Source organism: Oncorhynchus tshawytscha, linkage group LG16 (genome assembly GCF_018296145.1).
Source record: "Oncorhynchus tshawytscha isolate Ot180627B linkage group LG16, Otsh_v2.0, whole genome shotgun sequence".
Taxonomy (NCBI): domain Eukaryota; kingdom Metazoa; phylum Chordata; class Actinopteri; order Salmoniformes; family Salmonidae; genus Oncorhynchus; species Oncorhynchus tshawytscha.
In genome coordinates, this window is record NC_056444.1 from 28,754,261 (window position 1) to 28,766,522 (window position 12,262).

A 12,262-nucleotide genomic window follows, 5' to 3' on the forward strand; every position below is an offset into this window, starting at 1 on the left:
CAGAATATTAGACTCCAGGGAATACATGGTTTAGCTAAAGCATATTGTCTGTTAGGTTCTGCCAGCTGGATCCACTTCTCTCCTCTCTCTCTCCTGGTGGTGGGGGCTGAATGTTCTGGGGTAGTGTGGTGGTCCTAGTGAGGGGTGGTGGTCCTAGGGAGGGGTGGTGGTGGATGGGGGCTGAATGTCCTGGGGTAGTGTGGTGGTCCTAGGGAGGGGTGGTGGTCCTAGGGAGGGGTAGTGGTTCTAGGGAGGAGTGGTGATGGGTGGGGGCTAAATGTCCTGGGGTAGTGTGGTGGTCCTAGGGAGGGGTGGAGGTCCTAGGGAGGGGTGGTGGTGGGTGGGGGTTAAATGTCCTGGGGTAGTGTGGTGGTCCTAGGGAGGGGTGGTGGTGGATGGGGGCTGAATGTCCTGGGGTAGTGTGGTGGTCCTAGGGAGGGGTGGTGGTCCTAGGGTGGGGGTTGAATGTCCTGGGGTAGTGTGGTGGTCCTAGGGAGGAGGGGTGGTGGGTGGGGGCTGAATGTCCTGGGGTAGTGTGGTGGTCCTAGGGAGGGGTGGTGGTGGGTGGGGACTGAATGTCCTGGGGTAGTGTGGTGGTCCTAGGGAGGGGTGGTGGTGGGTGGGGGCTGAATGTCCTGGGGAGGGGTGTTGGTGGGGAATGTGTTGCACCACAGGCGCCCTTTCACGGGCCCCAAACCTTAATCCTGGATAGCTGAGAACATCCTTATAAACAAGAGATTTACAGACAGAAGATCCCAAAGTTCAGATCTTTATAAAACAGGAAATATCATTTAAAAAAATCTTCCCAGGTTCAGAGGGTTTACCAACAACTAACATGCCATAATGCTACAATGTACAAAGTCAAATACACAGATCAGCCCGAAGATCTTTGTTTTATCAGAACCCTCATGTTCACAGCACTGATTTAATGCCCAAGCAAATTCATTAGGCAAACTCCAATATATTGATTTTAGACTCAGAATAACTGCCAAGTCGACTCTCAGAGGCACACAGACACTTCAGATAGTTTTATGGTGGTCGGAAATGGAATACAATCATTTATAAGAGGCTCTACCTGATTCTATACATAACACGCAAGCACGCACACACACACACACATACACACACACGCACATGCACGCACGCACACATACACACACACACACACACAAAGAGAGAGACTGTGTTATATTAGCACCTTTTATGAGAAAGGCTACTGTGTGTCTTGTACGTTTGTAATTCTCAAGGAGGCTGGTGGCACCTTAATTGGGGAGGACGGGTTCATAGTAATGATTGGAACGGAATGAATGGAATGGTATCAAACACATGGTTTCAATCTTTGATACCACTGCTTTCACTCCATTTCAGACATTATTATGAGCCGTCCTCCCCTCACCAGCCTCCTGTGGTGTGATTTGGTGATGAGATGCCTGGGTTGTGTTCAGTAGGGAGAAAAGGTTTTATAACTTCGTGACTTCCACCTGAAAATATCCAATGAGAACACAGATTATTGTTTTGGTTTGCTACAGTGTGCCTTGCTGAACGCGACCCTGTATCTTCCTATGTCTTCCCAGGCATGCCATGCCCTGAGTTCTGATGTAAGGGTGGCCAGTTCAGGAGCTCTACTCCTGTCTTCCAGGAAGCTGCTGTCTGCAGAGAGGAGGGCCACATTGCCATGGCCGGAAGGAAGAGGGGCGTGTAGCTACCGAGCAACCCTACAGAGGACTGACATTTCTGCCTACATCTCAGGGACCCTCCTGGAAGTGGTTCTGTCCATCGGCAACACGGGCGTCAATGACTTCTCTCCTCCCTGTATCACCACAAGTCTCTTGGGCTGGGCTGTCCTGAAAGGTCCCATAACCAATATGAATCTTATGAAATTCAAGTTGATGAAGTAAAGTCACATAATAAATCATATGAAATGTATATTAATCAAAATTAAAATACTACCTGTCTTATCAGAGAGTAGGATAGCTGTTACTATAGAGATCCTATCAAATTACTATTAGTATTCTAATTCCTAATTCTATGGCTATAACCATATTGCTTACAGTTATCTGATCGATTCAGTTCTACATGAAGTGTCTACCAGTAGAGTCAATATAGGAGTCCAGAAACAATCTACAGTATTTTACTCCTTTCTTAACTCCCTCTTGACTCACCCTCCCATCCCTCCTCCCTCCTCCTTCACCCCTCACCTCCCTCTCCCTATTCCTCCCTCCCAGAGCGTCAACTGCACTCCCCCATGGTGGGATCCAGCGTGGTGCCGGCGGCTCCACTGACGAAGGTCAACAAGGAGCTGTCTGACCTCCAACCCCTGGTCAGTTTCCCGGAGGAGATGGCCTACATCCTCATGGATCAGGAGCTGCAGCTCTACAGCCGGATCCTACCCCAGGACTACCTCTGCTTCCTCACCCTCGACCTGGGGGGCCCTGACCCGCCACAGCCCCAGGGGCAGAAACACCAACCTGTACAACCTCATCTTATGGCTGGCTGCAGTCGGCCCCACAACGCAGTAGAGGACCTGGTCACAAGGTTCAATGAGGTGAGAGAGACCTAACTAACCTGCAATGTGTCTCAGCATGGGGAATACATTTTCTACCTATATGTTGAGTAACTGTGCCTGAGACCTGAAGACTAGTGTTGGTTCCCAGAGCTATTAACTTGGCTTGAGCTCAGTGGGCTAACACAGCCCTGTTGCAGAAAGGTGACTCTGGATTCAAACCCAGTTAGTCACACTTACAGTTACTGTATTTTCCTGTTTCCAGGTGAGCACCTGGGTGACCTGGATGATTCTGACAGCAGGTTCTATGGAGGAGAAGAGAGAGGTGTTCTCATGTCTGGTCCATGTGGCCAGGTGCTGTTGGAACATGGGAAACTACAACACTGTCATGGAGTTCCTGGCTGGACTCAGGTAGAAGCAGGGCTAGGGAACATTTGATTATTTGATTTTATATTTTTGCAAATATGTTTCGGATCCATCAGCTCCACTATAATTTCCTGCTTAGTAAATAAACATCACACCATTTTTCTTTCACGCTCATTCTGTCTTCATCTCCAACTTTGCCTCCTAAACTGTCCACTTTTGGCCCTTCCATTCTCACTCAGCAGCATCTCTCCATCCTACCCTTCAGGTCTCGCAAGGTGCTAAAGATGTGGCAGTTCATGGAGCAGTCGAACATCGAGACCATGTGTGCCCTGAAGGATGCCATGGCGCACCACGAGACGTCTGCAGAGTACAGGAAGGTGGTCTCGCGTGCTCTCCACACCCCGGGCTGCAGGGTGGTGCCCTTCTCTGGGGTCTTTCTGAGAGAGCTAGGGGAGGCCCTGGATGGAGCAGCTAGCCTGATCAACCTCAGACCGCGCCTCAGCTCACGGGACTCTGTGGAGGTGAGGAATTATGCATTTTTTGTCTGAACCCATATCTGTTTGGGGGGTGTGACAATGACCATAGGAGTTGGCAAGACCATACAAACAGATCTAGAATCAGGCTAGAGGAATCTTGGCCTTATACTTAGAAATTAGGGCCACATTTACTAAGTGTTGATATCACTAAATCTGTTTCCTACAGTTGTTTCCTATTCCTTTTTTGATATTCATTTACATAATATTTAAATGTGTTCTATCCAAGTATCAAGTGCATTTGACCTTTTTGTGACCATCCATTCAGGCCAGAAGTGAATCTCCACACAACACTACTCATTATAAATATACTTTAGTAACCTTTCCCATTGTAACGAACTTCTTCTTCGTCTGATGATGAGTAGGAAGGATCAGACCAAAATGCAGCGTGGTACGTGTCCATGTTAACTTTATTAAATCAGAACACGAGAAAATACAAAATAACAAAGTGCAGGAAAGAAATGAAAATTGAAACAGTTCTGTATGGTGAAAACACAGACACAGAAAACAACTACCCACAAACACCAGGTGGGAACAGGCTGCCTAAGTATGGTTCTCAATCAGAGACAATGATTGACAGCTGCCTCTGATTGGGAACCATGCCAAACACACAGAACAAACATAGAATGCCCACCCCAACTCACGCCCTGACCAAACTAAAATAGAGACATAAAAAAGGAACTAAGGTCAGGACGTGACACCCATCTTAAACACCACCATGCCTTCTTTTCATAGTTTCAGTGGTGTGTATTCATTCCCAAAAAATGTACAAAGAAAAAAACATACAAAATAATTTATTTCCGGCAATTTTCTTCAATTCGCAAGAGGCTGAATGTATCTCACTGGAGAAAGCATCCGAGCGAGCAAAACAGAGCCCGTCTGTCTCTGTATGTGTAGCCCATCTATCTGATGCTGTCTGGTCTAAAAGACTAGAACATTGTTGCCGCCCGTAGCATTGAATGCAAGGGAAGCAAAGCATTTGGCCTCCCTTCATAATTAAAAATAAATAAATAATAACCAATCAGCATTGAGCTAAACTGAGTGAGCTCAACTGTGAATGGTCCTGGCGCAAAAAAATTGTCAAGGGAAGACAGTTTGGATTTGGCTTCACACCAATCACATCACATCAAAAGCCAAATGTCATTGACAGAAAAAAATGTAATTATTGTGTTGTTGTCCTCTGGTGGCTAGCTAGCGATTTGCTAAATTAGTCATAGATGGAGGTAGGGATTTGGACTTGTGGTTTTACTTAATTCTTCGCAATGGCCAATGATTATGAAGGCGATTCTGATCCACCCATAAATTCATACATTGTGACCTTGGCCTGAGAGGATGAAAGTTCAACATGTAGCTCAACAGAGGTTAGTGGCACCTTAATTGGGGAGAACGGGCTCCTGGTAATGGCTGGAGCAGTATCAGTGGAATGGTATCAAATATATAATCTGCTCAGATCACCGATGCAGGTGTTGCTCTCCCGTTTTGGTGTGGCTGGATTTATTCTGCCACTGTGTATTCTGCACGGTGTCAAGACATATGAACTAACAGGTTATAGAGCAAACAACGCAATTATCACTAACTCATCGGTTGTAATATGGCTTTTTTTTCTGGCTTGGCTTCCCCGGTGATTTTACCAATGCACCGCTACTGCATAGTTTGTCTCTGACTACAACGGACAGGACAACTTCCTGCAACGGGCGGGGCCAGATGGGCTCAACCAAGCAGAGAAGGAAGCAACCATCAACAACATCCTCCAGACCATCCGTAGCTGCAACCGCAGTATGGAGTCTGAGGATTGGGAGGAGTCTGGAGGGTCTGGTGATGGGAGCATCACTGGCTCACGTAAAAACTCCTTCAAGGATGGCAACCACAACCAGTAGGTGTCCACAGTAGGCCCTCCTAACTTTCGGCTACTTTTTAGTGGTTTGTGCTGGATTTTGGCTCTGAATGTGCTAGAAAGTGTCAATAAAATCTGAAACCACTGATACCGCAACACCTGCTAGTTGGCTCCCCGTTTCAATATTACATCGTATTTTTCTTAATATAATTGCCAATGCATTATCATTTATTTTGCTTCTTTAGAAATATTTGTGTTGGTGTCTTATTATAGATAAAAATATCTGCATCCTTTTAAAGCTTCTTTTGGTCATTTTCCTCTCCTGAAAACACTCTTATCTGGTCAGGTTCACCATGGGCGATCTCTCCGAGTCTGTGGGTGACCTATCTGACCTATCACAGGGCAAAGACCCAGAATTCCAGGGTATGGGTGAGAGGACTCAGAAGGCCTTTGCCCACGGTACAGAGCTCATGCCCTGGTACGTCCTCTCCCTCCACCCCCACGTACACCACTTCCTCCAGCAGGGCGCTACTGTGATCCACTATGACCAGGACTCCCACCTCACCGCCCGCTGCCTGCTCCGACTCCAACCCGACAATTGTATCCTCACCTGGGCCAAGCTCCAGAGTGAGGGTCTCCCTGGTTCTAGCCCCGGCCCTGACTCCTCAATGCTCCGGAGCCCCACTGGGTCAGGGTACTGTGGGAAGCTAATACTGAACAGCCTGGCGGATGGATTCCTGGATCTCTCCGTGGCGAAAGCTGTCTTCATGGGCCACCCTGGGGCTGACATTCAGGCGGTATGCCTGCAGAACAAGCTCTCATTTGGACTGAGCCTGGAGGAGTGTGGGGTGAGTCTGCTCTATGGGCTCCATACAACAGACAACAGGTTATTACACTTTGTGGCCCCGAGAAACACAGCTAGGATGGTGTACGCTGGGCTGGAGTCCCTGTTAGCTGTTCACAGGAGGATGAGGAGGTTCCCTGATCAAAGGCTGCAGTGGCTCCGGAGGAAGTACGTCAACCTCTATCAGGTGAGGGACTGCATTGCAATGATGGAGTCAAGTTACTAAACCTCGGGTCCGAGTCAAGTGTTCCAGTCCCTACTGGTAGAGTGTGAATGGTGTCACCAGTCATGAAAATTGTGACTCGAGTCTGAGCTCTGGACACGAGCACCACAACTCTGAGGGAGGAGATGTGAGTGATTTACCATTTTGTACCAAGAAAATGTTAATCTCTCTTCCAGGAGGATGGCAGGTACGAGGGTCCAACTCTAGCCCAGGCCATCGAGCTGTTTGGGGGCAGGAGATGGAGTGTGGGTGCTGGTAGCATGGAGAAGTCTGGAGCTCAGAAGAACAACCATCTCACTGTGACCAATCAGAAGACGGTTAACTCCAATAAAAATAAAAAGAAGGTTGGGACCAGGGTAAGGAGCCATATTTGCAGTAGCGATTGATTCAACTCCTGCACAAATGCCTTGAGCTGGGTTGGAGGAACATGTTGAGTCAGTTTCAATAAAATAGCTACATTTGGTGTGTGTGTGTGTGGTGACAGGGGGACAGTGGGGATGCCACAGACGATGAGATGGTGTCACAGAAGGTGACGAGTGGTTGGGATATCCTAGGGCGGAATGCACCGGACCTGACAGACAACATGGACCAAGACCAGGAAGACAGCAGCTCCTATGGTTTCCCTGAGCCTCTCTCCTCCTCTTCCATGGCCATTAGCACCTCTTCCTCCTCCATCTCTTCCTCAGCTTCCAATCACAAAGCTCAAACTGGGTAAGATGCTATAAACTGTGGTATATTCTTTTGTGTGCGTTTGCGCGCATATGCTTCATGTTTAATTTGTTGTGCTGATGTTTATGCTGGAATTCAGTACACATAACATCTCTTGTGTATTTTCTTTGGCTACTGGCTTCAGTAATATGTCAAGTCAGACACTATCTAGCCGGGGTAAGAGCCAATCAAAGAGCTTCCAGAACCTCATGGTATCAGATGGCACCATGAGCTTTACTGAGTTTGTTGAACTCTTCAGGTCCTTCAGGTAATCTCCTCTAACTCAACATTTATCTATCTACAGGGCTTTCGGAAAGTATTCAGACCCCTTGACTTTTTCCACATTTTGTTACGTTACAGTCTTATTCTGAAATGTATACAATTGTCCCCCCCACTCATCAATCTACACACAATACCCCATCATGACAAATCAAAAACAGATTGTTAGAAATGTTTGCACATTTTTATTTATTTCACCTTTATTTAACCAGGTAGGCCAGTTGAGAACAAGCAACCTGGCCAAGATAAAGCAAAGCAGTCCAGCAAAAACCACACAGAGTTACACATGGTATAAACAATCGTACAGTCAATAACACAATAGAAAAATCTGTATACAGTGTGTGCAAATGAAGTAAGGAGGTAAGGCAATAAATAGGCCAATAGTGGTGAAGTAATTACAATTTAGCAATTTACACTGGAGTGATATGTACAGATGAGGATGTGCAGGTAGAAATACTGGTGGGCAAAAGAGAAGAGAAAAAAAACATATGGGGATGAGGTAGGTAGTTGGTTGGATGGGCTATTTACAGATGGGCTGTGTACAGCTGCAGCGATCGGTAAGCTGATCTGACAGCTGACGCTTAAAGTTAGTGAGGGAGATATAAGTCTCCAACTTCAGTGATTTTTGCAATTCATTCCAGTCATTGGCAGCAGAGAACTGAAAGGAAAGGCGGCCACAGGAGGTGTTGGCTTTGGGGATGACCAGTGAAATGTACCTGCTGGAGCGCGTGCTACAGGTGGGTGTTGCTATGGTGAACAGTGAGCTGAGATAAGGCAGAGGAAAAAATTATAATGATATCACATTTCACATATCACATATTTAGACCCTTTATACAGTACTTGGTTGAAGTACCTTTGGCAGTGATTACAACCTCAAGTCTTCTTGGTTATAATGCTACAAGCTTGGCACACCTGTATTGGGGAGCTTCTCCCATTCTTCTCTGCAGATCCTCTCAAGCTCTGTCAGGTTGGAAGGGTAGCGTCACTGCACAGCTATTTTCAGGTTTCTCCAGAGATGTTCGATTGGGTTCAAGTCCGGGCTCTGGCTGAGCCACTCAAGGACATTCAGAGACTTGTCCCGAAGCAACTCCTGCATTGTCTTGGCTGTGTGCTTAGAGTTGTTGTGCTGTTAGAAGGTGAACCTTCACCCAAGTCTGAAGTACTGCAGCTGAAAAATATCCCCACAGCATGATGCTGACACCACCATGCTTCACCGTAGGGATGGTGCCAGGTTTCCTCCAGACCAAAGAGTTCAATCTTGGTTTCATCAGACCAGATAATCTTGTTTCTTATGGTATGAGAGTCCTTTAGGTGTCTTTTGGCGAACTCCAAGCGGACTGTCATGTCCTTTTACTGAGGAGTAGCTTCCGTCTGGCCACTCTACCATAAAGGCCTGATTGGTGGAGTGCTCCAGAGATGGTTGTTCTTCTGGAAGGTTCTCCCATCTCCTCAGAGGAACTGTGGAGCTCTGTCAGAGTGACCATCAGGTTCTTGGTCACCTCCCTGACCAAGGCCCTTTTCCCCTGATTGCTCAGTTTGGCCGGGCGGCCAGCTCTAGGAGGAGTCTTAGTGGGTCCAAACTTCTTGCATTTAAGAATGATGGAGACCACTGTGTTCTTGAGGACCTTCAATATTGCAGACTTCATGGCTTGTTTTCTTCTCTGACATGCACTGTCAACTGTGGGACCTTACATAGACAGGCGTGTGCCTTTCCAAATCATGTCCAATCAATGGAATTTACCACTGGTGGACTACAATCAAGTTGTAGAAACATGTCAAGGATGATCAATGGAAACAGGATGCACCTGAGCTCAATTTCGAGTCTCATAGCAAAGGGTCCGAATACTTATACAAATAAGCTATTTATGTTTATTTCTTTTTTTTTAATTTGCAAAGTTTATGAACCTGTTTATGCTTTATTATTATGGGGTATTGTGTGTAGATTGATGAGGAATTGTTTGTGTTTAATCCATTTTAGAATAATGCTGTAATGTAACAAAATGTGGAAAAAGGGAAGGGGTCTGAATATTTTCAGAATGCACTGTATATAGTATTATTGTGTAATACATTATTAGCTGTTACAGCAGTGAGATTCCTTATTATTTTCCCTGTGTTTTTCTAAGTGTTTTCCCATCGTACAAAATTGCCACTATTTAATCAATGGCAGATTGTGGATTTCCAGATAGGGCTTTCAGTAGTGTGTTTGATTTGCACCAGCTGTCCTAGGAAGTTGACATTATCTACAATTGGGTGAATTGGGGCCTCCAACTTTTTGTTTCCATGTTGGTATGTAGTGTCCGGAGTCGTAAGGACCTGAAGAATGTGTTTGATGCCCATGCTGTGTCCTGTGGTCAGTCTGCCTCTGAGCCTGCTCCTCTCTACACTCACCTCCGCATCGACGACAGAGTCACAGGAATACAGCCAGATCTGGGTGAGTTTCCTGGGTGAGTTTCCTGGGTGAGTTTCCTGGGTAAGTCTCCTGGGTGAGTTTTCTATGTGAGTTACCAGGGCGCATTACCAGGGTGCGTTACCGGGGTGTGTTTCCTGGGTGAGTTTCTTGGGTGAGTTTCTTGGGTGAGTTACCTGCCCAGTTGGGGTCAATTCAATTTAGATTATTTAGGAGTAATGAAGCCTGGTCCCAGATCTGTATGTGCTGTATGGCCATGCTTGGCATGTCAAGGACTGCTGGAGTTGGTGAGAGAAGCACAAACAGATCTGGTACAAGTCTAGGAATAACAGTCTTCGAACTACAGATTTAAAGGGATCTCTGAGCCCTAGGATAAGACGGCCTGTGCAGTGTGAAAAGCCCTTAAAGGGGCAGTGGAGTTAAAAACATGATATTCTTATTGTTTTATTTATTTCCACACTGAGGTCGAAATAACACTCTGAAATTGACTTGAATGACTTGAATTTGAGCATGTTGAGATGCAATGGAGTTTTTGGCCCAGATCATGACATCACAATTTGATCTGATTATAATAGACCAATGACCATTCTTCTGGGTAAGGGGGTGAGCTCTAGACCATCCTATCAGCCAATCAGGGCTGTGTATGTAAATAAACTCAGCTACTATATTTGCTTTGAAGTCAAGTGTAAAAGTCTTTATTTGTGTTTCCCCGCCATCCTAGACCTTCTGACACGTAATGGCCTGGACCTTGGTCTTTCCATCTGGATCATGAGACACATGTCAGACAATCAGAAGCATATTTCAGACGCCATAGCTTCTGCCAGCATCGTGACCAATGGTACTGGCGTGGAGAGTGCCTCGCTGGGAGCTCTGGGCATGAGCATCATGCACCTCAACGACTTTCTGGTCAACTGTCAGGGAGAGAACCACTCACATGATGAAGTCCTAAGAATCATCCAGGTGTGTGACGATGAAGTGTGTCGGTGTGTGTGTGTGTGTGTGTGTGTGTGCGTTTGTCCTTTGGCAAACAATCTTCTACTGAATTAATGTGTTGTGTGTTCTAGACATTTGAACCATCTACCACTTTGCATCAGATTGGCTGGATGTCCTTTGAGGGATTTGCCCGGTCAGTATTTTTTGTATGTATTTGTGATCCCTGCGGGAATTGAACCTGCTGTTACCAACTGAGCCAAAAAGGAATGACCCAGACTGGTTTTCCCCTGCTATAAGGTATCTGATGGACAAGGACAACTCTGCTTCCAAACTGGAAGAGTCTCCGCTGAATGTTGAAGAGCTCCATTACCCTCTGTCTTACTACTACATCGCTACATCACACAACACCTACCTGACCTCCCACCAACTCAAGGGAGAGTCGTCTGTGGAGCTGTACAGCCAGGTGACATTCAGAACACTGGTATTACCCTGACGGGGATAACACTCCATGTGATATTTACTCAAACCCATTGAGTGTACAGCCAGGTGACAGTCAGAACACTGGTATTACCCTGACGGGGATAACACTCCATGTGATATTTACTCAAACCCATTGAGTGTACAGCCAGGTGACATTCAGAACACTGGTATTACCCTGACGGGGATAACACTCCATGTGATATTTACTCAAACCCATTGAGTGTACAGCCAGGTGACAGTCAGAACACTGGTATTACCCTGATGGGGATAAAACTCCATGTGATATTTATTCAAACCCATTGAGTGTACAGCAATAAAGCTTTTGTGGTGATAAACTGTCATTGAAAAGCCTTTATTGTTATGAATTTGGGGGGAAGCCCTACCAGGATTTGAACCCGGGTCCTTGCGCCTGTTAGTCCAAAACCTTAGCCAATTACATCAAGAGATCCAAAACTTCTGATCCAAGCCATAGAGGTATCTAGATGTTGTGTCCTTCTGATCCAAGCCATAGAGGTGTCCAGTTATTGGGTCCAGGTGTTGTGTCCCGGTGTTGTGTCCAGACGTTGTGTCCAGGCGTTGTGTCCAGGTGTTGTATCCAGGCGTTGTGTCCAGGTGTTGTGTCCAGGTGTCTAGGTGTTGTGTCCTGGTGTCCAGGTGTTGTGTACAGGTGTCCAGGTGTCGTGTCCAGGTGTGTGTGGTGTTGTGTCCATGTGTCATGTCCAGGTGTTGTGTACAGGTGTCCAGGTGTTGTGTCCAGGTGTTGTGTACAGGTGTCCAGGTGTTGTGTCCAGGTGTTGTGTCCTGGTGTCCAGGTGTTGTGTACAGGTGTCCAGGTGTCGTGTCCAGGTGTCGTGTCCAGGTGTCGTGTCCAGGTGTCGTGTCCAGGTGTTGTGTCCAGGTGTCTGGGTGTTGTGTCCAGGTGTTGTGTCCTGGTGTCCAGATGTTGTGTCCAGGTGTTGTGTCCTGGTGTCCAGATGTTGTGTCCAGGTGTCTGGGTGTTGTGTCCAGGTGTTGTGTCCTGGTGTCCAGGTGCTGTGTCCAGGTGTTGTGTCCAGGTGTCTGGGTGTTGTGTCCAGGTGTTGTGTCCTGGTGTCCAGATGTTGTATCCAGGTGTTGTGTCCAGGTGTTGTGTCCAGGTGTCTGGGTGTTGTG

At 46.7% G+C, this 12,262-nt stretch overlaps 1 protein-coding gene across 4 annotated transcripts in view; it reads left to right on the plus strand.

Moving 5' to 3' along the window:
• LOC112247188 (1-phosphatidylinositol 4,5-bisphosphate phosphodiesterase epsilon-1) overlaps window positions 1-12,262 on the plus strand; it is a 34,213-nt gene that overhangs the window by 11,080 nt on the left and 10,871 nt on the right. For all 4 annotated transcript variants that reach the window (XM_042299058.1, XM_042299061.1, XM_042299060.1 and 1 more), the window contains exons 3-15: window positions 1,575-1,851; window positions 2,226-2,545; window positions 2,769-2,914; window positions 3,135-3,390; window positions 5,055-5,275; window positions 5,583-6,267; window positions 6,480-6,659; window positions 6,788-7,014; window positions 7,157-7,279; window positions 9,585-9,721; window positions 10,419-10,657; window positions 10,762-10,823; window positions 10,928-11,093. In XM_042299058.1, coding sequence (XP_042154992.1) covers window positions 1,575-1,851; window positions 2,226-2,545; window positions 2,769-2,914; window positions 3,135-3,390; window positions 5,055-5,275; window positions 5,583-6,267; window positions 6,480-6,659; window positions 6,788-7,014; window positions 7,157-7,279; window positions 9,585-9,721; window positions 10,419-10,657; window positions 10,762-10,823; window positions 10,928-11,093 — 3,039 coding nt within the window. The remainder of the gene's footprint in view (window positions 1-1,574; window positions 1,852-2,225; window positions 2,546-2,768; window positions 2,915-3,134; window positions 3,391-5,054; window positions 5,276-5,582; window positions 6,268-6,479; window positions 6,660-6,787; window positions 7,015-7,156; window positions 7,280-9,584; window positions 9,722-10,418; window positions 10,658-10,761; window positions 10,824-10,927; window positions 11,094-12,262) is intronic.